This window comes from Mastacembelus armatus, chromosome 3 (assembly GCF_900324485.2).
Source record: "Mastacembelus armatus chromosome 3, fMasArm1.2, whole genome shotgun sequence".
Taxonomy (NCBI): Eukaryota; Metazoa; Chordata; class Actinopteri; order Synbranchiformes; family Mastacembelidae; genus Mastacembelus; species Mastacembelus armatus.
In genome coordinates this window covers 1,697,115-1,724,968 of record NC_046635.1, presented here as the reverse complement: position 1 = coordinate 1,724,968, position 27,854 = coordinate 1,697,115, and the positions used below count along the sequence as shown (strand labels likewise).

The window sequence follows — 27,854 nt, the reverse complement described above, 5'->3', positions numbered from 1 at the left end:
TGGAGCACAAAAAGTCTTTCTCAGTCCACATATGTGTTTTTGTGTTTGAGCCAACTCTTGAACGAAAACCCTCGGTACTGTGCAGACAGACTCCTGGCCCACTGCAGGCACATTAATCACAGGTTATAATTAAATGTCTCCATTGCTTCGCCCAGAGACAGGATGGGAGCTGAAAGGGGCCACAGCTGCTATCCACTCACACTGCTGCCGGACCGGCCGCCAAGAGTTTCACCCGTCTGTCCTGATCCTCTGTATCACACAATATATGTAAAAGCTCCTCCGGTCTTAATTACATGGAACCTCTTAATTCCACAGATTTGGGCCCTGTTGGTTGTGATGAGTGTGTCACATTTAGTAAAAAGTTATTGGCTTAATTGTTTGTTTGTTTTTTTGCCATTGTACAGTTGTTAAGAAGAGTAATGCTATGACTGGTCTGCTTGGTTGCCATGACTTTATTATTCCTGAAACAAAGCACTTCATACAACGTTTTATAAGTAAAAATATTTTTACCCATTGTGAGTGACCACACTCATGGTCCTGCAGATTTTGCATCACACTTATATTTCAATTCAGTTCAATTCCAATTTGTTTTATTTGTATAGCACCAAATCACAATAAAATCACCTCAAGGCACTTTGCTGCATGTCTTTGTTCAGAGCATTGTTCACTGAAAGGCTCTGCAGCAGATCACAAATAAGTGATGGTGCAGAGCACTTTTACTGGGATGAAATGTAATTCTCTGATGGATGCTCGACAGGAGAGTGGCAGGAAGGCGTGTGCTGAATGATGATGTCCTGTTTAGAGACAAGAGAGCTTACATCCCAACTAAAGCTGCCTCGTAATTAGAAAGTGAGGTCTAAAGCCTCGATTCCGGGCAAAAAAAAATGAGAGGCATGAATTTGTAGAGTGAGGAGCAGTGCACGTGATGGTCATAGGGACGCTTAAAATAACAATATTATAAATATATAAACAAGGCAAATATTTAAATAAATAATATCCACAATAATTCATTCTATCTTATTTTTTGACATGCAAATATCATAACAAAAGTTGTACGTACAACATGAGATATTTTGTATTAATATCAGAAAGTCTCATTATTAGCATCAATAGCCAATCACAGTCAATAAAACTTTATTGATGATCATTTTCCAATGGGAACATTTAGGCTCACTGGTGATTTGTGAAGTCAGATTTTATTTTTGACTGACCTTTATGCTCAAAGGTAGCCATGGAAGTTTTGTGTTTGTGTGGAGGCTTATTGTAAGTTTTTCTAAACGCAGCCTTTGCATTGACTGAAGCCACAAGAACAGCAACGGGAAAGCACAAATGCTTCACTCCAAATCAACTCATCGTCTCCACGTTCATCACAGCTATTCCCCAGCTATTTCCTGCTCCCTCTGCCTGCGCTCCCTACACTCAGACACAAGTGCAGAAACATAAAGGATATTGCGGTGACATAAAAGTCACACAAATTTTATTGTAACTGGGTCCACAGTCCCATAAAATTTGTTATGCGTCGCATTTAGGACCACATACTGTCAGATTCTGAGTCCTTTTTTCTATTATACTGCCATTACCAAAGAGAACTGAATCAGTTTGAGGAAGGAAAGTTTCTATATCAGCAGCATGAACATGGACTACAGTGAAACTTAAAATTTGTCTTCACTGCCAAAATATATATTTTCAGAACAGATTAGATTTACTAAGATCTGGAAATGGCTCAGTCCAAGTGCATGTACTACTGTATATGGCATATTATACTGTGTGTGTGAGATAATAAAACCAAAATATTTAGTATAAATGTAGTATTTTATTTGAGTTTATTGCTTGTATGGCCACACAGTGGGGCAGTGGTTAGCACTGATGCCTCACAGCGAGAAGGTTTGAACCTGTGCTCGACTGGGACTCGTATCTTCTCCCTAAGCCTGTGTGGGATTTCTCTGGCTCCCCATCTATATTTCTGTTGGAAAAATGCTTTGATGACCCTGGAAGGCCTTGAAATGTGACTTCACGCTAACATGCTTAGATAAGACCTGTGACACGTAATTTCTTACTTGGCTTATTTATTATCAGATTGAAGTATATTATGTCCATTGCGGTGCTATTGTTTCTAGAGGAACCAGTGATGGTGTGTCTTTTGACTTCACTTAAGTAAAAGTATAAACACCACAGTTTAATAATATTTTCTTTGACTTGTCAGAAGTAAAAGTATTCAATAACATATCTCACATGAATCTGTATTAGTATTTGATCATATTTATTGTTATGTTCATCAGTTTAGTGTTACAGCTGGTAAAAGTGGAGCCAAATACTGCTGGTTAGCTTGTAGATTTTCCTACTGAGAAATAAAGTTTTATGATTATTCTGGGGCAGCACGGTGGATCTGTGGTTAGCCTCACAGCAAGAAGGTTCCTGGTTTGAAACCCATCAGGGGCCATTCTGTGTGGAGTCTGCATGTTCTCCCTGTGCTTGTGTGGGTTTTCTCCAGGTACTCTGGTTTCCTCCCACAGTCCAAAAACATGTATGTCAGGTTGATTGGTGACTCTAAATTGCCCATAGGAGTGAGTGTGAGTGTGTGAGGTTGTTGGTCTCTATGTGGCCCTGTGATGGACTGGGGACCTGTCCAGGGTGGACCCCTGCCTTTCACCCAGAGAGAGCTGGGATAGGCTCCAGCAGGTCCCTGGGACCCTGGTTAGGAATAAGGGGGTACAGATGATGGATGGATGATTACACTGTTTTCCAAAACATAACTAGTGAATAAAGTTGTAAAATAAATGTAGTGGAGGAAAAGTATGATATTTTCCTTTAAAATGTAATAAAGTCAAAGTCTGAATAAGCAGAAAATGAAAATACTTAAACTACAGTACTTGAGTAAATGTATTTATTTTTTTTAGCTTTCCACCACTGATAATAGAAACTTGTGTGTCTTAATTAGTGAATGTAACGTGACTTTATTGGGGCCTAATGTTTCTTTTATCTCCCATCATATTCATATAGGATTTTGTATTGTGCGTCATAATTAATAAATTATACACTTTTAATGTATTAATACAATCCCTTCACTCCACTGTGCCTCACTTTGTCATTTGCGTCCACTGACTGAAGTGACAACAGTGAGACACTTTCCCTCCTCGTCTTCAAACTCCATTGTGTGGGGAAGAGACGAAGAATGACGGTGGGAAAGAAGGGAAGAAGTGTGAGTTTATCATTTAAAGAGCTGACACCTTAAAAAACACCTTAACTTCAGAAATGACACAACGAGAGCACTGATTTGGGACGAGACGATTTCTTCTAGGATGGGGAGGTACGGCGAAAGTAGGGGGGAATAAAACATAGACAGACAACAAAACCGGCAGCTTGAGTGTTTGATTAGTATTTAACTCTGTATATCACAGTAAAAGGTTTGTCAGCTTTGAGCATTTACGTCCATTTTAGTGTAAACACAGCGCGGTCGGCACAGCTGGCTCCCCCCCGCAGCCTGCATGTGGTACAGCCCACAGCTCCTTTTGATAGCCACGGCGTCAGGAATTGGAGCACAACATGTTGGAGCCCGAGCTGTTCCCCTCAGGACCAACTTTTTAATCCCGGTTTTGTCGCCTTATCCATGAGTAGGTGGCAGAGGAGGTCGAGGAGAGACAAGGGGCTAAAAAGTCAGTCATGGTATGAGGTTACTGTGAAAGCCCGGAGCGTCTTCTTGCAGCAGAAGCCCGTTGTTTTTAACCGCGGAGAAGAAGAGGCACAAGGCAGAGAGAAGCCCGGAGAAGCGACAGAAAAGCGGGGTGCAAGATGCAGATGTCCTCGGTGCTGTGGGGAGCCCTAATAACTTTTCTGCTCAACCAGATCCCAGGTAGGAAAACGTCCGTGAACTGCACCTGAAAGTGTTTTGGAAGAGATGGTCGGAGGTATTTTATTTTGTACGGCTGCTGTTTGATAGTTGTAGTATTGTTTTGTTGTTTTTTTAATTTTCTCCTTATCAGCTGTGTGAATCAGACAAACTCAGCAGGCAGGTCTCCTCTTATTAGAGAGCTTAAAATAGAAATTAGAGTCTGTGTGTTCAGTTTTCATGTGTTGTTGGACTAAATGCATAAGTGTTGAGCTTCAGGCGCATAACTTCTAAATGTTTTTTATTATTTTATATATGTATATATATTGTACTGCTTGCTCTGTGGTCCTGAAGCTGTATTTGTACTGTACTTGCCCTGTAAAACAAACGTGCATTGGTTTTTAAGTATTACAGACAGGAGTGTTTTATTGATTCCCAAAGGGAAATTGCAGAAATTGTAATGCATCATATAAATACATGGAAAAGTTTTGAATTGTAGTGCAGTGTGAGGGGTGGATGCATATGCCTGTCATACTTTCCCACCTTTGATGCAGATTGCTGCTGATCCTGGCTGATGTGGGAATAAAACCCTGATTCCTAAATTGGTTAGAAGCTGTTTTAAGCTGTGGCTTGTCTTAGATGCCTAGAAGCTCAGAATGAGACACGAAGTGTATCAAAGAGAATATGTGATGGATTTAGTGCTTTTTTTTGGTGATTTATAAGCTTCAGTTATTTAAAAATTAACTTTTCATGTTGTTATGCAAATGATCCTCTGACCTCAAATGAAAGTGATTCCTTTAGATATGACTGCTTTTTTTTGGAGGCATCCCTTATTTTCTGTTTATTTTAAAATGGAGAAAGCTAAGCACACTGCTCTGCTCTGCTGTGGTTGCAGGTGAACTGCTGTTTATCTGTGATAACCTACATCCTGTCCCCCCCCCCACCACTACCCCTCAGCAGCACTTGTAATAGGTCTGAGTGATTTCCACCACCCCCTTCCAATGTTTTCTCTAACACCTTGTATTTACAACATGTTAGAACAGCCGCTGGAATGCAAGGACCCTACTGAAGTGCTTTCTAGGCACACACACACACACTCACGCACACACACACACACACACACACTCACACACTCACACACACTGGGCTCAGCCAGTGTCACTCACACACCTCTGTCCTGCCCTGTGACATGACAAGAAAAAAAAAACCTACCTGATAAAACAGCAAAACTGTAATTGGCTGGTTAGAGCTCAGAAAGAGGTTGCTGTAATTGTAATGTCTCCTAAATGTCACCAGGAGACTGTCTCCAAAATGTCAACTAGATAAGATTCAAAGTCCAATTGAAAACAACAAACATTTTCCCCTGCCTCCCCTCTTTATCTGGGGCAGGGGACCGTGCACGTTTGATTATGGACCCTTTCTGTCATGAAGTAATTAAGTCTGCTCGGGCTGTATCATGTCTTAAACACATCTTTGTTGTGCGTGAGCATGAGCTTCTGCTGCTGCATTTCAATTTTCAATCCACAATCTTTAAACTCATTTTCATGCGAGGAACTCCAGATATAACATTTCCCCGTTCAGAGGTTTATTTTAGTCGGGATGGAAAAACCTCTGAAACTGCATTCAAACCCTTATGTGACACTGAGACTAATGACATTATTTTTAGGGCTAGTGGCTTTTAAAGACAAGATCTCATACCACAGCTATCTAGTGGTTGGGGAAACTCCAGGATACATGAAAAACCAACGAAGATTTATATATCTTTGAGCAATTAATTGACTAAATAAAATGTTCAAAGCAAAAATAAATTTGCTGTGGGTCAAGGCTTGAAATATTTATCTTACTGGCCACAAATATCATTCTATCTCTGACATATCAGACTTTTGTATCATGAGATATGTGCATGATGGGTTTATGGAAAGGCGAAGAATTAAAAGCTATAATTTCTAAGATGTGTACAGTAATTGGCATTATAAAGGCCAGCCGCCAGTCCGGCTGACTGTTGATGTCCCAAGGCTATGATTTATTAGTCTGACTGCTTATGTGCGAGTGAGGTTCCTACATGTGTGCAAGGTCAAGATGTCTTCCCGGCTAAGTCTAGTGGCCTTGTAGTAATGGGCTGAGTTGGACTAATGGTGTGTTGGAGAATGTGTTACACAGTTTAATGATGTGCTCTGGGACTGCCCAACCCCTCACCCACTCCTGCTGGACCCTCCTCATTTCCTAATCGACTATCGATTGGGCTCAAGTTCAGTCAGAACCTGTGGTGTTCTTTCCCTGAAGGCATCGCGGCAACTTAGATCCGGTTTGTATTTACGGTAAAGCATAATTTAACTTGCGTGACGACCCTTCTCCTGCAGAACTGAGCAGATCTGAACTGAGACGAGGCCACTGTATCAATCTGACAGCTGGGCAACTGTCCAAAAAGTCTCTTTCCTTGAGTGGAGTTGGTTGTCTTTCTTTTCTGCAGCAGCCAAACCAAGGAGTAGAAAAGGGATGATGACAGTAAAATAAAAGGAAAAGAGGTGAGCTTCATCGTAAAAAAGCGTCCATTGAAATTTCCCAGAAATCAAGGCTACATCTTTAAATTGTTTGCCTTGCCAAAACATTAACGTAAAACGATGTTAATGAAAAACCACAGTAACATGCTTCTGAGATGCTGGAAGTGGGAAATGTTTTGCTTTTGTACTTGATAAATGGCTTAAATGAAATTTGAATGAGTCTGGTTGTTGTGTAGTTTGTCAGGCAGTAATGGCTTATAATGAATTAATACTCTTAAAATAGTGACCGAAATGTGGTTTTATAGCAGCACGTAGTTTTAAAACTGTCAAACACAAAAAGTCTGCATTAAATATCTGGTCAGGTTCTTTTTTTTTTTTTTGCTGTAATTATTTTAGGAAATGTTCTTGGAGGAGCCCGCAGTAACGTTTAAGACGTTTGGCTTCGTTTGTTTAATCAAACCTGATATATTTTGGTTTTGGCACTGAAATATACAGAGGGGAGGTGACTTGGGTTTAGTTGGATTTGCAGCTCTGTAAAGCAATTGAATTTTTATTGTGGATGTTTTTTCTTAACCTTTTATTAGTTCAAATAATAATTTCAGCACTGGGGTAACTATGAGGGGAAGGTAAAAGACGATAATCAGAGATGCGAGACCAGTAGGACTTGAGACAGAGTGAGGCGAAGGGGGAATGCTGGTTGAAAAGAGGAGGTCGGGGGGGTTTGGCCTTGTGTCCGCTCTGCTGCCCTGCTCTATGGTTCAGGTTGCTGTCGGCTTCTGTGCCCTTCCCTGCTGCTGGTGTTCCCTTGTCGGATTGATTAGACCCCTGCCACCGTCCTTCTCGTTCTGTACTAGCACACACTCCCAATAGCTGAGCCTGCAGGCGTGGTTGTGTGTAACCAGCAAGCATTAGAATGTATATTTATGACTGTCTGGCAAAATAATCCCAACACCACATTTGATTAAGTGTCCTCAGAGTAATTGTATTGGTATTAATGGTGTTGCAATGTTGATATTTCCGAATAGCTCAGCCTGCAGACAGATTTATTGCTAGCCAAGAGTTGTTTTTGGTGCAGATTCCACACTGCAGGCAATGATACTTTGACAGGCAAAGGTTTTTTTCGGAGGATGTGGCCGTGCCTCTGGTCTATGACTCCTTTGTCTTTACTCCTGGAACATTTGATTGTTTTGGCATATATGAACATTCACCTTTCCACTCAAGTGACCTTCTTGTCGAGGCTGAAGCTGTTCAGGGACTTCAGGAGGAGGACGGTGAAAGTTTCAATAATGGATCCTAGAGTGGAGCTGCTGTGCTGGATGAGTGCATGCGAATTTTGTGGCTTGAATTAATGTGTGTGTGTGCCCTCTGGTCTAGCTGGTTAGGTTGGTGTCGGCCAGGCTCTCGCTTTCACCAGGGGAAGGCAGTGCGGGCCACCTGATACCCCCACTGTGCTTTGTGCGTCTCTGCCGAGGGGATGGAATTGCACCCCCCAGTCTTCTCCTCATGTTCCTCCACCTTCCAATAAATCACCTGGCCCTCTCTCCGACCACCGACCTCCTCTGCGAGAGACCCCCGGGCACTCGTCTTTAGGGTCGTTTCTGATTTCGGAACATGATGCCACTGCTCCAGGGCCCTTTTCAATTATGTTCACAGCACTAATATATGTCACAGATGTCAACTTTGGGAGCACAGAAGAAAGCAAACAAATAAAGTCAACTACTGGCAGTTCTCAGTGGAGAACAGTGATTGTCTGTGTAACAACAGAGGGCATGCACTGATAGAAATCTGTGTTACAGGTTTAATTCTTTTATGCTGTTTGTGCTGCAGCTTTCCCACAATGCAAAGGTGATGAAATGTAAATTACCTGATTGACTTAAGGGTTTTTGATTGAACTCTGGTCCATTTACAGTTTTTTGTTGATCACTGTGTTCAGGTGACGAGTGGGTCACAATTAATCGTAGGTTTAATCCCTACCTCCTCGTACCCACAAGCCCTTGAGAAACACACTACGCCCCAAGCTGCTGCTGCCAGTGATGGCCGTCATCGTGTGAATCAAAGGCAATGTGCTGGATAAATACAGGTCATTCCTGCCTGCAGCTGGTAACACCAGCAACAGTATTTTGCGTAAACATCCCAAAGACAGATTTCCATAACTTTCAGACAATAAAGACTTTTATTATTTGAAATCTGAAACCTCAGGTAACAGAAGATATGCTGTTTGTCAAATGACATCACCATTGCAACAAATGTTACGTGATACCATTACTGTCTTTTGCGACATGAAATTCAGGCCGTTTCACCGCAGAGGTTTGGTATTGAAAGGGATGTTCAGTGTTTTTTAGGTCATGTAGTAGAGTCATGTAGAGTCTGGGTTCCTCAGGGGTTGCAGATTATTGGAGACTGTAATAAACTCTGGTTCCCTGTCTCGGCGGGGGTCTGCTGTAGAGGACAGAAAGATAAGCAGGGTTGGAGACTCGCTGTCTGAGCACAACCAGGGGAGGGGGCAGGGACACAAAGACATTTTGAAGGACACATGTACAGATCCATAGTAACTTAATTCTTTAGCGTCTTCACTCCTCTCTGTCTCTATGACTTGGGGGGGAAAAGCGTTTTCTGGGACGTTAATGAAACCAGAAAAAGAAAAAGACATCTGGGTGAAATGATGAGGGTTTTGGTGGATTGTTGTAATGGAAGGCCTTTTTTTTTCATCAGCCCTGCGTTAAAAATAAGCCAGTTTTTCTTGTATATTGTCTGGGTAACCAAGACATCATGGGATCCTCTTCACAGACAAGATGGCATTTGTCTGATGCCACAGTCTGTATGGATTCAGTTTATTGAGGGGCAACAGAGACTTTGTGCAGCCACATTTTCAGCGTGTCTAATGGGTTAAACTGCACAGTGGGGCACACACACAAACATATGGTTGGGAGTTTAATTTTGTCTCTGGGTTGTAGAAACATCTGAACAGTTTTTCACTGCAGACAGTTGTCCCCTTGTCATTTTTGTGGGGAAATGGCGTGCAATCAATCTTGGCAATGAATAGCCTGGTGAAAGTAGTAACTAGAAAGAATAGAAAGAATATAGTCAGTAATGTCTTTCTGATAAATCTCCTTGATTTGAAGTTTTCTGCATTGCAGCAGAATTCAATCAAGTAAAATCCAGGATGAGAAAAATAATCCAAAACAGGAGCACTTCTGCTTCAGCAGCACTGAAGGGGGAAAATGCTATAATTAAGGAAAATGTCCATTCTCATCCACTGACTAAATGAGGCTTTAAAAATCCAATTTCGACACTCAGGTAGATGGTTAACAGTGAAAATAACCATAACATTAAATGCTTATTGGTACACTTGCCTTCCTTGTGATGTTTGGGCACAGTACTCTCCAGGACATTTTTGGTTCCCTTAGGTGTGATTTTAGAAAACTTGGAAATATGGTGATAATACTGTGTGTTTTTCTTGTTCTTGGCAACAAATGTTAGTTTTTGGTCTTTTGATGGTGTTATAATGAGACTATGAAAAATACAGAGAGACTCCACAGTGATATCTGAAAGGTACATTAATCCAAAAATCTTAAAACGTCTGCCAAATCTTCTTGCATGGTTAGTTGTTTACATCTTGCTCCTCCTGCCATGTAGTCAGACAGAAAGCAGATTGGGTGAGAGTTCAGGATATAAATAATTACAGAGACAGACAGACTTCTTTGCTAACGGGCCATGGCCCCATTCACTATGCTGAGGTCATGGGCCGTGTGCATGTGTGCGTATGTGTGTGTGTGTGTGTGTGTGTGTGCTCGCACATGCGCGTAGATGCTTTTTACTACAGCTCACAAACAGCCTGTCATCTATGCAGCCTCACGGAGGGAGGGAGACGAGGCCTTTTCTTTTAATTGATGTCAGCGCCGTGTCTCTTCAGCTCACCTAATCTGGTTGAGCACACACGTTTCCTTTCTGTGAGTAGTTAACGTGTCTCTTCTTCCTCTTTAAAGGAAGTCAGTAGACTAAAGTTTTCAGCTTCCTCCTGCAGCCTAAATTTGCAGCAGTTATGTAACGGTGAAAATTTCAACAAAAACACTTGCAGACACCTGTCAGACCACTGCTGCAGAATATTAAATAAAGCCCTCCTGTTAATCCATATGTTCCTAACATTTGTTGTTTCAGTGGAAAATTACACAACATGTGGAGATCCTTTGTTATAATGCGTAACATATTTTGTGACATTTGTCAGGTTCTTTTTTTTTTTTTCCTGAACCGTAGAGTCAGTTGTAACTCCTACGAGTTCAAGCTTAAAATAAATGACATAGGCTGTTTTTTATTACACTGTAAATCCAATCTAAGCTGCAGACGTGTAAGAGCCTACAGGATGTGATTCTTTTACACAGATTTTCTGATGTTTTAATATCCATTCCCTCTCCTGATTATATCTCTGCTCTTCTTCTGCTCAGCACCTGAAAGTCTTCCAAACGGCCACCATCTTAAAGCATCCTGCTCCCCCTCTCTGTTCACCACTAAGGGGTCTAACAGATGGGGGCCTGCAGGTGTATCACAGATCACCTGTCAAAGGTGTTTGAATAAAGGCTTCTCACCTAATTCAGCATGCCTGCATGCACACACAACATGCTCAGGCTCATGTTTAGGAACACACACACACACAGCATCCATCTTGAGCTTCAGATGAGATTAGAGTGTGATATGATTTGGCCAAGACCCCCCCCCCTGTGCACTTGACTCAGCACACTGTCTCCCCAATCCACACTGGAAATTGTTAAATCCTGATCCTGTTTACACAGTTAGCAACCCTGGATTTTGTGCGGGGCTTAATATCTGCTGTGTCTATGTAGTGAAAAAGAAATCCTGTGATCTTATGATGAACTAAAATACCTGAACACGGATTAATCACACGACATACTGTATGATCGTGATGTGTCAATGTCGCTGTTCTTTCCCACACTCTGGTGAGACTCTACAGCTGCAGGTAAACCCTTGCTATAAATCCGATGTCCTGGATCTGATGTGGCAGGCACGTTACAGCACTTGTGGCATTAAAAATGTGTTCAATTAAATCATTAACATGCTCACAAAAACCTACCTTAATGTGACACTATCATTCAAAGGCTGGGTTAGAAAATGGTGAAAAGGATTCATTGGGTTTCCCAGAACTTAAGATGAGGTCTTCAGATTACTATGAACAGTCAATGGTACAAACTCTTAAGTTATAATTTCTGATATAAGAAAGATCATAGCAGAGCCTCACATTTGAGACACTGGAATAGGATAATATTTGGATGTTTTTGACTCAAAAATGAATGATCATATTTTTGTTATATCCATTGACAGACTAGTGATTGGGCATGGGGGGGTACAAGGAAGTAATGACACTGTTATGAGTTGTAATAAAATCCTAATTACTCTGCTTTGGCAATGCAATATCACTCCAGATGTGTTTTGTAGTTAAAACTAAAATATAAAAATCATCTAAACCCTGTTCCCGCCACATTATTGTCTGCATGTACCAAAATAGATTTTATACAGCACCATCAATGGTCCTATACCTTAAAACTGAAACATACATAATTTTAGCAAGTCCATGATGACAACAACTGTTTCTGGTGCAGTATAAACCTGAGAAAATCTGGATAAGTAATTAGCTGCTAGCAGACAATGGAAATGTACAGTTGCCTCAGTTTTATTTTATTTTGCAGTAATTATGTTCAAGCATTGCTCAGGCACACACAGAGGCTGCTGAGTCTTTCTTTGGTATCACATGACCTGAGAGCGTCGTCTCTCGAGTAACATCTGTAATTGTTGACCCTTTGACCGACAAACAGTGATGTCACCTGAAAGTGTGAGGGCTGAAACCTTACGATGGACACACACACACACACACACACACACAATGCTTGACATGACAAAGTGCACTTCGCTTCACGGCTAGTTATGGACCAACTGGAGCACGGTACCTGTGTAATTCATACTTCATGTGTTTCTCCCACGTCTTCGTTCTCTGCTTATACGTCTTCATTACGCTTCCTCTTTACATCCTCCGCCGCCCCCCCACTGTTTCTGCTTCTCCATTTTCTTTCAATGGACCCTTACCCTGCAGGCACCAACTGAGCCAAGCCTGTGATGAGGGAAATGGAGGTGGTAGTTGTGGAGGTGGTGAGGGTCTTTATTAAACAAACAGTGAAGGGCTTTGGAGGTTCCATTGAAGCCTGGAACAGGAATGGGGACGCGACTGAAAGCACTGCACTCTCTAATGAACTCAAGTGGCCCATAGAAGCAGGGCCTTTTCACAGAAACCAAGGAGGACAAAGTGTCAAAACAAGCCCAGCCCCTTTTCGTTCACAGGGGCTAAACGCCGCCTTTTGACTCTGTGGAGTGTGGGCATCTGAAGGAGAGGCCATGAGGAGAAAGAAGAGGGAGGCAAAATGTACTTGTTAAAACAATGGCCTCTTAAATCAAGTAGTCCTCTTTGCTTCTCTTCTTCTCCTTAGCTCTTCTGCTCCCACCTCCTTAAACCCCCTTGTATTGCTTCAACTTCCAATTAGAACTACTCTTGCACAAGCAAATGAAAGCCCTATATATCGCAGGGGCCTCAAAGGAGAGGCTTTGGAGTTGCATCTCTGTAGCAGTGTTACCTCTATGCAAAGTCTTAGTATTCAGAGGAGATCCCTGTCTGGGCTCCTCAAAGCATTCAGACTGGCACTTGGCACTTGTATGCCATCATGTCTTCTCTGTTAGTCGTGTCTACTCTCCGTTCTTCTCAGCTTTCTGAGACACTCCACCCCCCCTTTTGTCCCAGCCTGAGTTAAAACTCTGTCGTCTGTTTACGAACCCTCCGTAGCTCCACCATGCTTGACTGCTTTCAGAGCCGGGGCTGGAGCCGTGCATGGTCGGGGCCCGAGCGCTTGCTGCCTCCCGCCTTTTAGTTGTTTAGCCATGGATGAAAAGTGGAATGAAATATGTCTGTGGTTCAAAGTCCATCCCAGCAATTACAGTGACTGATTAAAGAGCTGGCCTACACAGCCAGTTATGTATAATGCTACAACTCCCACTGAGTGTTTCATAACAGCACTGTCAGAATAGAACTGAGCTCAGCAGTGCCCGATAAGGATCCATGGCTGGCTGAATATACTGTTTACAGTGCTGCGATTGAGAGTTTGTGCCATAAAAGGGGCAACGATTGTTTTTATGGTTCACGTTTATAATAAGCAGTGCAGACAGTGTTGTCTCACTGTGCACTGAATTCACAAGCATAGCAGAAGAAGAGTTGAGAGATCAGTGACTAAAGTAGTGCAGTAGCAATCAGTCTGACCTCTGAAATATGGCTGCTCCTTTTCATAACATTTTAAATAGCTTTTTTTTTTTTTTTTTTTTCAGGCTTGACATTGTAAGCAGTGTGAAATGTACATCGGTCTTCTCTTGCCAAACAAGCTGAGACAATTTTAATTTCTATAGCCTAGTATCACAAAACATCACAAGGTAATTTATGTGTACAGAGTATGACACCCACTGTTACTCTTCTATTGAATAAATAAACTGAATTCAAAGAAGGAAAAAAGCACCTTATAGTCTCATAGCACTGAGCTCAGTTACAGACAAAAGCTGTGTTGTTTGGTGGTGTTCATCTCTAAGGTTATGCTCAGATGTCTGATTTACCTTCTTGAACTTCCCTGTCGTTATCACAGAAATGGTCATAAAGGGAGGACTGTGAGTACAACAAGGGGCAATTTCAAATGTCAGTGGAAACATAATGAATATTAGCATGTTTTCCATTTTGGTCTCTTCAAAGACTGGCTCGGTACAGCTGCAGCTTGAGAAACGTATAGATCCTGTTTGCAGAATCGATTGATAACATTTTATCTTTATCTGAGTCTGAGATTAGTTGGTGCCATTATGACAAATTTGTTTGAGCCATTAACTCTATTGCTTTGTTCACTGCTCTAAGGTATTTCAGGTGTACAGGGATTTTATGTTATTTGCTAAACAGTATACAGAATGAAGTATTGATACGTTGTTAATGTATTTTGAATGTATTTTGAAAAGTCCAAGTACATTGCATGTAGGCTTATAAGCAAGAACGTTTAAAAAAAAAAAAGGATCAAGAAGCAGTAAAAACTTGCCGTAAGGTTGAAAAGAGGAAAGCAAAAAAGGATGAGCAATGAGCGGTACAGTGACTTTGCCTGAGGATTGCTGTAAGTAACAAATCCTATGGGACAGAGTTAGTCTTTACAGTATGTTTTGGGGCGAAACTAAGGGAAGACAGTAACAACAACAACACTGTTTAATAGAACCAAGGGAACCATCTGGTTGGACTGAAGTGAACTGAAGTGGGCCACAACAATATTCTGTTGAGAGTTGGCACTAATTGGGTCAGGATTTTATACTTTTGTTGCTTAGTGGATGATCTATGGGGCTTCTATTCTGAGAAGCGCCTACTTAAGTTATTGTATCGGCCATCAAGAGACATATCCATCTATGTTCGGCCAAGTCCATCGTTGCACATCGTCCTCATTTTCATTTAGCCCGTATTTATTTTAGAGAGCTTGCTCTAAATCACAGTCATGATCCAAAATGGGTTTTCTCAAAGGCTTGTTCCATTTTTTTGTATAAATGGTGTTTAACTGGGAGACCTTGGCCTTTGTATCATTGTCACAGGTAGCTGGCGGACACACAAGCTTATATGCGGGTAATTTTTTTTTCTTTTGAGTACAAAGGATGAGCTCTCTGGACTGTGGGCCAGTTAGTAGTGGGCAGGTGTTCCTAAAGCAAATCCATGTTTGAAGTGAGCAGATGTTAAGTTTTTATTCATGTGGAACACATCAAATCTTTAACTTTGGCAGCAGCAACAATTTTGTTACAAGAAATATTGATTTATGCTGTTTTTCACTTGTTCTCGGATTGAATCAGGAAGTGTTGAGCAGCAGGCAGCCCAAAGACTCTCACTAATCTTTGCATTGGTGGTAGATACTGTGTTCATTGCTCCTAAGTTGTGAGGTGATAGTGGACAGAGTAAGCAGGGATATATATTTGTCCAGAACTGGAAGACTGGTGCTGCTTCCTGATCCTTGTCCAGGTGTTAGCCTGGAAGGGAGAGGAAATCGGGGGCACAGTTAAATCAGATCCTGGCCTGGACACAGCCCTGTAGTCTGGTGCAGCATGCTGGGGTTGGACTAGACTACTGAAAAACTTTGGTCAGTGTCCAAATTGGCCTGTTAATTTTCAGTCTTCCACTGTTCTTAGTAGTTTGTTTCAGTTTTGTTCATATACAGCATAATTTCCTCAACAACCACACTATTCTCAACAGTAGAATTGACGATAAATTTCCAGTTCTGCACTTATTTATGTCTTCTAAATTTTTGAAGATCTGCCTGTGCAAATGAATTTGCAAAAACCATATAAATGACAACATAAATTAATATGTGATTTTAATTTATGAAATCTACCTAAAAGGCACATTGGACAGAAAGCACAAAATGTTAGATAGCACAATTGTGAAATGTGGGCTAGAGTTGCCAGAAAATAGATTAATGTGGAACAGTCGAGGCATCAGTCAGTTCTGATGGACATCCATAATTTGATACGAAGTGATATGTACAGGGGAAACTCAGATTCCAGGGTGCATATTGTAAAGGTAATTGAATACATGCTGCAAATAATGTCCAGCAACAACAGCAGTGGCCCCAATTTGTCTGATATATGGGATATTCGTCAGGTGTGAATCTGAGTCTGAATGAGATACGTTGCAGTCTTTGCATCTGACCTGATTTATCAGTCCGTTACTGTTAGATCAGTAATTACCTGTTAGGGGGGTCTGTGGCCTTTCGTAACTTTCAGCCCATAGTTCTATAACACTATAAGCCGACTTCCCAGTGGATCGTAATTAACTCAGTCACACTTGTGTGTGTACTATACATAGACCAGCAGTTAGGGCACACTAACAACTACCTCCTGACAATGTCAATCAGTGGCCTTGCTCACCAGTTCAGTTTCCTGCAGGCTACTTTAGATGCTCGATTGATCACTCTAACCTTGGCAGCCAACAGGGAGGAAAGGACACACTTTAGAGCAGCTTTCATAAAACACAGTTGCTTCTGAAATTGCTCGTTTAATAGGGATGCTCTTTGGGCTCTTTCCCGCTTAAGAGGACAATGCATGAGGCTCTATCCTTCCCAGACGACGATGAAGCATTAATTTTATGTCCACGTTTAGGCTGGCCTTCAGGGCAGTAACTGTGAATGTGTGGTTTCAGAGACCCTGGTCTACTTGCTATAACACTGGTTGCAGCTCAGTTGTCTGGAGCTGCACTGTACTTCACTGCTGTCCAAGTTGAAAGCTGAGTTTTGGTAACGGAGCAGGAAAGGAAAGGTCATGACTTGTGCCTTCAGGATACCAGAGCTGTCTCCTTCCTATACTTTCACACAGTCATTCTTGGTAAATCCTTGACAGGTGCTGGAGCTTAAAATGTGAGTCTCTTTCATGCTACATTTACTTGCCTCTGTTGTGTATGATTTCATGTTGTGGGTGTGTGTGTGTATGTATGTAAGACAGGTGCCAGGGTGCAGCCAAGTTGTTGGGCAGTTGCAGCAGCGGGCTGAAATAAAAAGGTTCAGCTGGCGCCTGGCGCCCATAGTGTTCTACTCAAAAATGTGTCTCTGGCAGGGTGCCGCAAAAACACAAACACCAGCCAGGAACCACTCAACTAACCTAGTGGATTGTAACAAATACACACATACACTACTAAACAATCAGACATGTAAATTTTGTCCGCTTTTTAACTCTTTGCTGCCACAGCTGGATCTGGCACCCCCAGAGGCTCAGGTAGACACCGTCATCGGGTTGAGTGGTGCCAGCCCGTTTTATAATTGGATTTAGTTTTGGCAATTTTTCTGTTCCCCCTCAGCCAGATAGGACTGATTTATGAGGGAGGCCTGGGAGACTGTATTTGACTGAGTCCAACAAAGCATTGCTGCTTTTCTGTCACTAAGCTGAGTGGTGCTGTGAATGTCTTAGAAATACACTACACATGACCGTGTGTGACACAGTTTTGTCTCTTCTCCTTATCCAATAAGCTGATTTAAAAGTCAGTTGCTGTTGGTCTGTGGGCTTTGTTTTTCTGAATTGCCAGAGAACCAGCATGGGAACTGTGGGATTACTGTTTTTGTAGGTTGTGTTTTGGTCTCATCAGTATAGCTAATAGGATTTGACTGAATCAGTATCCAGTGTCAAACCTGATCAGGGAATCAGAATTTCTTCAAATCCCATATCAGATCTCTCTGTGTTTACATTTTAACAGTCGTAAAGAGTAAAATGTTTGAGTTAAAGCTTTAACTTTACATGGTCAACACTGCACATTCAATAGTCCCGAACATGTTACAGTTTAGCTCTTTAGCCGTTCGTTATGCCTTGCTAATAAAAAAGAGGGAGACCTTATGTAAGTAATCTAATATTTCTCAGACTTTAAGCTTTTTAAATTCAGGTATTTTAAGCGTCTTGTAACCAGATCCAAAATGGAACCAGTTTTCAGAGCCTAACTCTCATCACCATTCCAGTACCCAGTTGAAGACCAGATGCCAGGGAGGCTTTCACTTGTCCTCTAGTTACTGTAACAAACCCCAGCACACACCCCCAGCTCTGTCTTTCTCAAGTGTAGGGTGTCGGCACCCTGCCTCCTCCTCCTCCTGCCACGGGGATTTTGTGTGATGACTATTCTTGGTGAAGGAGTGTGCTTGTTCACTATTGCTCACCCACACCCCTTCCCAATGATAACCTTTTGCCCCCATCAGACAACCTAATGTCCTTCAAAGAAGGATGTGGAGGTTTTGTGCCTCCAGGTGTGGCGAACAGGCGACTGTCTGACAACTTAACCAACGTAGAAACATTCCTGGAATGCAAACAAATACTCCCTTTACCCTTGAACTGCCTCTGACCTCCGTCTGTGTTTAAGACAGCAGTGACGGCCAGGGTAATGGGTGGATGCTGCACCTATCATCCAGCTTCAGGAGCAGTTTCTCTGTAGAGCAACTGAAGTGCAAAATATCCTTCAGCTGTTAGTCTCACACAAAGATACATAGCAATAAAGTGTGGTGATATGGGAGCAGCTGAAATTGAGGGTGTGTAGAACATGAGCAGATAAGCAGTGGTCTTTGGGTGGCTTCACTTGATTACAGATGTGAAATATTCTGGACTGGTCTTGTGTTTTGGTAAGTCATAACTACGCTCTTACTCATACTCCACCCTGAACGCCACCTTTAATTTATCACAAATACTCGTCAGACACGTTTAGTCCCCACAAGAAGTTATGCACAACAACCTCCATCACATCACCCAGCCAGAAATAAAGACCACCTTAAAAAGTGTCCATCTTGCTGCTGGTCACTTTACGTTCATGGCTCATATGGATGTGAGACCTTAAAAAGAAAACTCAGAGCAATTTCCTGTGGCAAGTCACGTTGTGGCCTGCACATAAAAACTGTAGATTTTTACATTGGTAATGCTCAGAGTTAGCACTGAAAGGAACACTGAGCCACTGACAGTGGTGAGTCACATGAAGAGAAGAGGCTGTGAGATAAAACTGAGACAGTGTCCAGGGAACATCAAGTGCTGACCTCGTGTTCCTGATCAGTCAGACGGCTCAGAGCCCGCTGTTCTGAAACAGAGCCACCATTCACTGTAGCGACAGACCCGCTAACCCAGACACGAATGCTGCTGACACATCTCTAACACAACCCTGATGCACTCCTGGACCATCCTAAATCCACTTGAAAGGTGCACTGTCCCACAAACGACATGATTACAAAAAGTACTTAAAACAAAATGGTAACTTATTTCTTTCTCTTCTTTTCGAGTTTTTAATTGTATAGGACACATTCTCAAATGTGTATGCACCTCATCTTAATTTGTTCTTGGGAAGAACTGATGGGAAACTTTAGAAATAGTATATTCGGCTTCTTACCCTTTTAGACAGTGTGTAAATGTACCTTGATTTTCTCTGTTTTACGCACATGACGAATGTGCTGAAAGGTTTTGAATGCCTTAGTTTGGCATTTTTTATGCTGTGTGCTCTGTGAAGATAGGCTGAAATCGAACCATGCTGCAGAGTCGTGCCAAGAGTCGACAAGTGCAGCAAAATTCAGTGAAGACTTATTAAAACTGTACTGTAGCTAAGGTTACCTTGGCTTGTTTTCACACAAGTCTACTACATCACTGAGCATGTTTCATATTTATTATTGAAGTAGCTTTTTCAAGAAGACACTTAAATTGCTTCTGTTAACTTAGGATCTCTGTATCAGCGCTGAGTCATGGATGACTTAATTGTGTTGTGCCCTGTTTGCTGTGTTTACAGTGCCCTTGCAGCTATTTCCATTCCTCTGGGAGAGAGGAGCACTTCTTATCTGCAAAGCGATGGCACTAGCAAGGGAGAGTGAGTGAGTAAGAGAGATGCAGGCTTAGGGAGAAGAGGGGGGAGAGAATCAAAAGGAAGAGATGCTAAATATATTCATCCTGTTTTTTGCCTCTGTATCTCCCTGCGTGGGCGTCACAAGAGGCTGAATCGTCAACATGTAACTGATTCACTCTGCTGAGAGGTTCCCACTGTAAGATGCCCCTGGCCTAAGAACTGATAATTCACTGTTGGATTTGGCCCACTGATTGCAGCACTTTGACTCAAGTTGATTTTGTACATTATCAGGCCATGTTGTGGTTTAGTTATATGCATCAAAGCAGTCATGTTTACATTCTTCCATTCAACGGACCAGTCCCAGTTTCCATGTGTTATCTGTCATAGTGTGGCATGGAGGTTTTTGGAAACAAGATGGAAAAAAAATCTTATCACGATATTTTTTTTATTTTTTATTTATATATCATGATATAAGCCAAAACACTATTTCAGTTTCAATTTCAAACCTAAAGGTTCCTTTTTGCTCCTAAGTGATATGTGATATAAGGTTAAAGGTGTTTACAGAACACACAAAATTTGGTCAACTCCAAATAAATAAAGCAAAGTCTTATTTCTTATATCTTGAATCCACAACTAAAATAGCAGCCCAACTTCAAATACATGCTAAACCTGTGCCTCGCTGGTCAGCCCTATAATTCTGCCGTGTAACTGGCTGAAAAACCCGCCCTGGTCAAATAAAAAATGACCAACTCTTATCAGCAAGATCAACCTTAATATTATCACAGTGCAGCATAAAAATGGATATTTGGCACAGCCCTGGCTCTGGCATTCCCCACAGCCCAAACGATACAGACTTTGTTGTCATGAAGAATAATCCTGCTTGCTCATATATCTAAACACTTATTCACTCATTTTTCTCTCCCCTTTTCCTGTCTTCCATCCAGGCACTTCATTACTTCCTTATCTATCACACACACACCCATCTCTGGATCACACTGTTGACTTTGCCAAAGGCTTATCTGAACTATTGCCAAACACCAGTCCTTTGTGTATGACCCTTACATGGACGTTGGGACAGCTCAATTGATAGAGTAGCATGAATGTTATCCGCCATGCTGGACTAAGGACTGAACACAGCTCACGGTTTTTTTTGAGTGGTTGGCTCTGTAAGGAAGAAGACTGGAAGTCTGCCAGATGCTCTCTGTCTCATTCTAGTCTGTCTACTCCTTGATGTAACCTTGACTACACTGGAGATCATTGCACAGATGGATGTCATGTTCCAGATCTACTCCAAGCCCGGACCAGCACACCAGATAGTCATGCCCAGACAGAGGCTGTGGCTCCAGTCTGGGCTTAACTCATGGCCCCTGAGATCGGATGCTGAGCTGAAAAGTCTGATAAATGAGGTGTGGTGAGTGGTGGGCACTGGAAGGGGAAACATTCTGCTCATGGCAGCTGAGGAGCAAAGACCTCGATATGCATCCAACATATTTTGGTATTTGTTCAAATTTGGACATTTGATACATCAGAATTTTCATACACTTTTCACAGCAGGGCTTTTTCCGATTTGGCTCCATTTCTTACTTGTTGGAAAACCAAAGACTGCCCCTGGCAGTTTCTTTCTTTGTTGTTTGCAAGCATGGCCAGTTGTTTACAGACCTCCGTTGCCTGTTTTTGTTCCCTCAGATGTGAAAACTCTGTGTACTTCTGCCTGTGAAACTCTGATCTTTAGAGGTCAACCTCTCCAAAATGCTGGGCTGGACTTGGACACAGTTGTGGGCATTGTGATTCTAGTTAATGATTCTGCCCCTCCGTTTTCACCCTCAGTCTCCTTCAGTTCCTCTGCCTCCTTCTTAGAGTCAAAAAATGGCTGCCCTGAATGGATGCAACTTCCAGGTCAGTGGATGTAGAGTAAGGGGTCACAGCTGGGTTAGGGCAGCCATAAATTGGATGACTCGGCAACTTTTTGTGCTGCTTGATGAATCTGGAAACCTTTCATGGTTCATACAAAAACACATGCGCTGATGTGCATGGCACGTGCATCAAAAAATATATGAAAATGGATTTGTCAGCCTGCAGAGATGAGCAAGCACACACATCCGGCTCTCCACTTCTGTTCTTTGCTGTTCTCTTTGATGGTGTTCTCTCCTTTACTATCCACCGCTCTTCCCACTGTTCTAGCTTTTCTCCAGCTTACTTCTTTCTTCATTCTCTCTCCCTCCATTCGCCTCATTGCTAAGCAACAATGACAGCCGTGACAGATCTGTGTTTTGGCTCACAAAGTATCACATCTGACTTTAGCCAACCCCCTCCCACATAAACACACATACACACACAACACACACATGCTATACAACCAAGTGCCCTGCTGGGCTGGTTTGTGGTTTATAATACTGAACTCCCCCTTCCCAAAACAGCTCCCTGGTCACCACCCCCTCACTAAGGTGACAGGAGGGAAGCGTCCAGCTGGATTGAACTGTTGTGTTCCTCTCCTGAGGGCTTTGATCCTTTGCCCTTCATCCCCCCAAATCAGCACCTGCTTTGCCAGCTTGGAGAGGGGGCTGGAAGGCTCCTTGATTTAGCACCATTTCCCCTCCCTGTGGGGATGGGGGCCCAAGGAGGCCCGAGTGTTGGAGAGGTATGAGCCATACTTGTGCGGAGCTGTGCGACAGCTGGGACAAGGTGGAGGCCCTTTCTCTAGATTGGCCGCCCCCTGTGACCAAACCCTCCTGCCACCGTACTTCAAGTTTCCCCTAGCCAGTGCTTGCTCTTGGCTCTCTTTAGGTCCACAGCACATACTCATTGTCTCTAAGCCCCTGCTTCTCTCAGGGGAGCATAGGGAGAAGGCTGAGACTCCCTCACGCTCCCCTCCCTTGGTACCCCCTGATCCCGGCCCCATTTTTTAAGGCTTTAAGACTGACCTGTCAGCCGTTCTCTCTTCCCCAGAGTCAATGTGGCCCGGCCCCCTCAAAGACCTATCCACATCGGCCTTCTGTTTGAACAGGCCCCCACCAAAAGACCTCTTGTGCTGCCCTTTGTGTGCTCATAAATAAGATCAGAGTTAAAGTCCTTGTGCTCTTGTGTCCAGAGACTGGCCCCGTGGGCCTGGAGGACTAATGCCTCTTGGCAGGCCTATCGATCACAAAGCTCCTCCCAGAACGTTGACCAGCTCTGAAAATGCCCTGATGCCTAACCCACTAGAGAGAGTTTATAGATGTACACGATGTAGCGAGCTGTGCTAACACGTTTGATGTGACAGTATATACTATAAAACTCTTTTACTCTGGTGCAGCTCTAGACAACGTACGTGTTCTATGGCAACACTGAATATTTACATCAGCAGACTGCAACTGTGGTATTCTGGACTTTTCTTGGACGTTTCTTTCTTTTCTTATTTGACACCATTTCAACTGAACCCCTGACGCACGATCAGCCTCATCATGTCTGTGTATCACTTGCAGCCTCGGCCCTGTCTAAGAAGTTCTCTTTGCAGTCTAAATCAGTCAAGATTTATGGGTCTGGCTGGAGTGGAGCTCTGCTTAAACAATTGTCTGTCCTGTAACTTTAGAGGCAAATATAAAAAGAGATAGTCTCCTATCCCAACATCTGGACGAGATGTCCCAGGCCTGGAGGCCACCACGTGTCTGTACAATGAGGAAAAACATGGCCAGTGCTGTAAAACACCGGTCTCTCCTTTTCAACGACAGACTGGGGAAGAAGGAAGGAATAAATGAGCAGGAGTCAGAGAGGAGTAACTTAAAGACTGAAGAGAATAACAGACTGAGGTTAAAGGTGCAGTGGTTGCAGAGGAGGAGAAGGAAAGTCAAGCCAACTGAAAGCTGGAGAGACCAAGGGACTGCAAAAAGAGGAAACGTTATCAAGGCATGCCATTATGAGTGGATTAGGTGAGAGGAAGCTGAAGCTCAGCTTTAGCAACCAACCGGATTACACGGTATCACTGGCAGCTCAGTTAACTGTGCTTAAAAATGCCAGAACCCTCAGTTAGATGTAGAGAAGCCTATAGTTAACTGGATTTAGAACGTAAGTCTCAGTATATTAGCTCTAGAAATAAGTAATGATTTGTAAGATATATTTGTGGAATTGCTTTCCATCATAAAAAAAGGGTTATTTCACCACTTTGTCCTAAACACTGGGGCCCAGCAGTTTTTGCACTTTCAGAAATCACCTTGGAGAGGATGTGTGCTAGCTTCTTCCTTGGACTTTCTGTTGATGAGATTTAACTTTCTATAAACACACACGTTTTCTGTTTTGGGGGTAAAAAGTGAAAGGAAGAGTTTGTATGTTTCTTCTAGACAAACCAGAAACATAACATGCAGTGTTTTCCATACATATTTTTGAATTCTGCATCTTTCACAGCGGCGTGTAGTGAAACATAATTTTTCCTGACCTCATCAGAGGTTAAGACGTCAAACCTTCTATAGTTTAGCACTGATAGATCACATACAGAAAACCAGACATTAGTATACATCCACATTATACATAGTGAGAGCCAGTTGTCCAGCATGATGACAAAAGATATCGTATGTCATGAGGCGAGATGATGTTTCTCTGGGTCCAAATCCCTTTGTCATGACAATTACATGCTTGTCCATGTGTCTGGAGCCATTGGCCCACCTGTTCCATTCCTTCATCATCATAAGCAGAGAGAGAGTCTGGCCTGGGTTAAATGAGGCTATGAGGTTGCCACTGTATTGGTGGTTTACAGTCTTTTAGCCTAGTCGGCTTACACGGTATTGCATTTGGTGGGTAGCAACATCAGGCGAAGCTGAGGTTGTTGCAAAGATGGCATAGTTATAAATAACAATACATACGTTTTCCAGCACATGCCAAATCAATTAAATGGGGCTGCAGTTATTTTGCAGTGTAGTAGCAGCTCCCGAATAAAAGGAGAAGTAGCTCATTAAAACAGTTTTAAATTAATAGTCGATGCAGTACAGTATTGGTTGTTTACATGAGGGAAGTACAAGGCTTGGGGCAGGGGAAAGCCAAAGAGCCCAAGAGGTAATCTGGAGCTGAAAAAGGAGGAATTACATGTAGGTTTTCTTTACTTCTTACTAGCAGTTATTGTAGTAAAGCCAGGAAATGTCTTTATTGTTGGGGCCAGTTCACTGCAGTTGCACTGGTGAAGTCTAGAGGAGGCAAAGATGTTTTTAAAGATGATGGTATTGTAGCCAAAACTCAAATCAATAAAAACTGTAGACACCAAATTCATGAGAGAGAAAGATGTCACTCAGTGTAGTGGTGTGGCTCACTGGTGTGTTCTTTAACAGTTTTTAAACAATGGTCCTGGTCTATAGCACAGTGTGTACTCAAATATTTTGTTGATTCACAAAGCCGTTTGTGGAAAATAAGAAAACTAGAAATCACCTGACAAGACACTAGACACTAAACTAAACACCAAAAATCAGCATTTGGAGTTTGCCTGCATATCAGCTGAATTCAGCATGATCTTTGGTAAAACTCAGAGAGATGTTTGTATCTGGGATCTTTATAGAAGAAAACTGCTTTCACCCTGACAGAGTGCCTTTTACAGCAGAGGAGTCACTCGTTTTCTGTGTGAGGAGGAAGCCTTTGGGAAGTGCTTTTTAATGGGTATGAATAGAGTCAACTCTAGCTGCTTCTGTGTTTCATGTGAGACTCCACTATTTTTCCTCTCTGCCTCTAATCAATCACTGAGCCCCTCTCCCTCACTGCCTTCACTGTTTTTCTCCCTCTTTTCTTCTTCTTATGAAGTGAGACGAGGCAGGTTGTGGTAGTCACAGGGGCTGGGGGGTGAAGGGGGTGAGTCAGAGAGAGAAAGAATGAGAGAGTGAAATGGAAAGGAGCGCATAAAGAAAAGTTCCTCCAGTGTTCCTTTAGGATGTTTAAATGTAGTCTATGGATCCACACAGGCAGCTTGGGACTGCAAAGGACTGGGGGGGGGGGGGGGGGGGGGGGGGGCATGGACCTAGTTACAGGGATCGTCATAACAAATTGAATATGAGCTTCACTTCATCATCATCAGCCTCCATTGTTTTTACTGTATTTAAACCTTTTAATTCGTCATTGCAGTTGAACCCTTCATCTCTGTGCAGAAAACACACTTTTGCTCCAAAGCTCATTTAAGAAAGATTTGTATAGTTTTAACCACAGTCATTTCTTTTAACCACAGACAGTTGACATATAAAGTGGGAGGTGAATGTGGTGCTTGCAGGTATGTAAACTCTGCTTGTCCCACAACACACTTATTACAGTCAGTAAATGTTAGATGCAGCACTGTTTAACCTGCAGTTTCAGTTTCAGATTTTTTTTTTTTATAGTGCATTTCACAAACAGAGTCTCAAGACACTGTTCAGAAATAGCACGAAGATAAAAGCTAGCAGATTTTATATCTGGTGGAAGATTGGGGGGGTGGATGAGGTCTGTGAGATGGGCACAGGCAATGCTGTGGATGATTTTGTAGGACTTTAAAAATGGGCTCTGAGGTAGGCTGGAGGCCAGTGTGCCTTCCCATATACTATGTTGTATGTACAGCTGGTTGGTCCCATTAAAATAAAACACACGGATTTATATCTTCAAAAATGAGTTTCAAAAGCCAGTTTTTATTTTCTGTACAATTTGCAATTATGAACTTACAGTTTTAGATCTAGATCAATTAAACATCTTTATCGCTCAAAGATCAGGCATGCATACCTGCACATATTTGTTGGGCTGAAGTAGCTCAGCGAGGAATGACGACGTGTTGTGCTGCAGGATGCGTTTATGCAGTGGACAACCTGGAGCTTTGTGATGTTGTCAACACAGTGGTCTCTTGAAATGAATGAATTAGGAAGCTATCTCTTTGGCACAGCACAAATATCGGTCTAAATGCAGCAGAACCAGCAGAACTTCTTATCACTCTTAACACAGGTGTGTGTGCAGGTGCTGTGGTGGTGTTGGTAGGATAAGATGGGATGTTGTTTGTTTAGTCCCAGTTCACTGCTCCGTGTTGGCCTCCTGTGAATTTGGAATGCCTCGACAGGAGGAGGAGGAGAAGCCAGTATTATGGGGGAGTTTGGCTGGTGATCTCTTTCTTCCTCCCTTTCTGTGTTCTCTTTCTCTCTCTCTCTCTCTCACTCACACACACACACACACACACACACACACACACACACACACACACACACACATTGAAAGTGGCAGTGCAGTTAAATACTAGCTCAACTGTGGCTAAGTTCCGGGAGGCGGTGGTGTTGGAGTGTGTGTGTGTGTGTGTGTGTGTGTGTGTGTGTGGTAGGGTATGGGGGGTGTAATTAAAGAGCTTTGAGAGAGGGGCCCCTGCACTCTGTTAGATGCGTTTCACCCCCTTTCCCCCCTCCCCATAATCCCCACAGGAATAAACAAATTGGGCTTTTCAGCCTGCAAGCTGGGCCTGGGGGCTCATGTAATGGGATAGACATGAGGTGTGGGTGTGTGTGTTTCAGAGAGGGAGAGGCCGTGCATGTGAATACGCGATATGAGAGAGAACATGTGTTTCTTGGTCAGGTTTTTTGTGTGTGTGTGTGTGTGTGTGTCTGTGCCTGTGTCCGCACCAAAAGTGCGGTAAGTGGCTAATTGCTCCCAGCTCAGTGGTGAAGTGTGCAGACGAATAAAGAGGCCTTGGCTTCATTTACTTAATCTACAGGTTTGGTATCTAAACCAGATTATACTGGGATACCTCAAACACCTGAGCACCATGTGTGAGTGTGTGTGTGTGTGTGTTAACGAACAGAGAGCTGTGTGTGTTTATTTAACTTGATATTGGCTCTTTTTGAAGGTAACGTTCTGTCTTTAGTATTTTGTTGGAGTTCGAGATATGTGGAAGTACAAAACAAGTCTCCAGCTGGATTTGAGGCCTAGCTGTTGCAGTTGATATTTGACAGACCCTTGAGTTGTGTTAAAGGAGACATTTCTACATATTCCAACCTGAATGTTTAGTCCATTAATCCTTTATTTGTGATGGCATTTTATTCACCTGTTTAGTTTCTTTGATATGAAGACTCTTTACAACCATGTACATGTCACCTTTGGACTACTCTTTTTCCTGCCCTTTTGGACTCTATTGCACAAGTATCACTGCATCCCCTGCACATATTGCTTCAACATGACTGAA

General features: G+C 42.6%; 1 protein-coding gene across 4 annotated transcripts in view; it reads left to right on the top strand.

Annotated features, from left to right (window-relative positions):
• Window positions 1-3,556: 3,556 nt before the first annotated feature.
• The window catches only part of lrp4 (low density lipoprotein receptor-related protein 4), a 95,610-nt gene continuing 71,312 nt past the window's right edge, over window positions 3,557-27,854 (top strand). For all 4 annotated transcript variants that reach the window (XM_026320223.1, XM_026320222.1, XM_026320224.1 and 1 more), the window contains exon 1: window positions 3,557-3,850. In XM_026320223.1, the coding sequence (XP_026176008.1) occupies window positions 3,790-3,850 (61 nt within the window). In that variant the 5' untranslated portion in view covers window positions 3,557-3,789. The remainder of the gene's footprint in view (window positions 3,851-27,854) is intronic.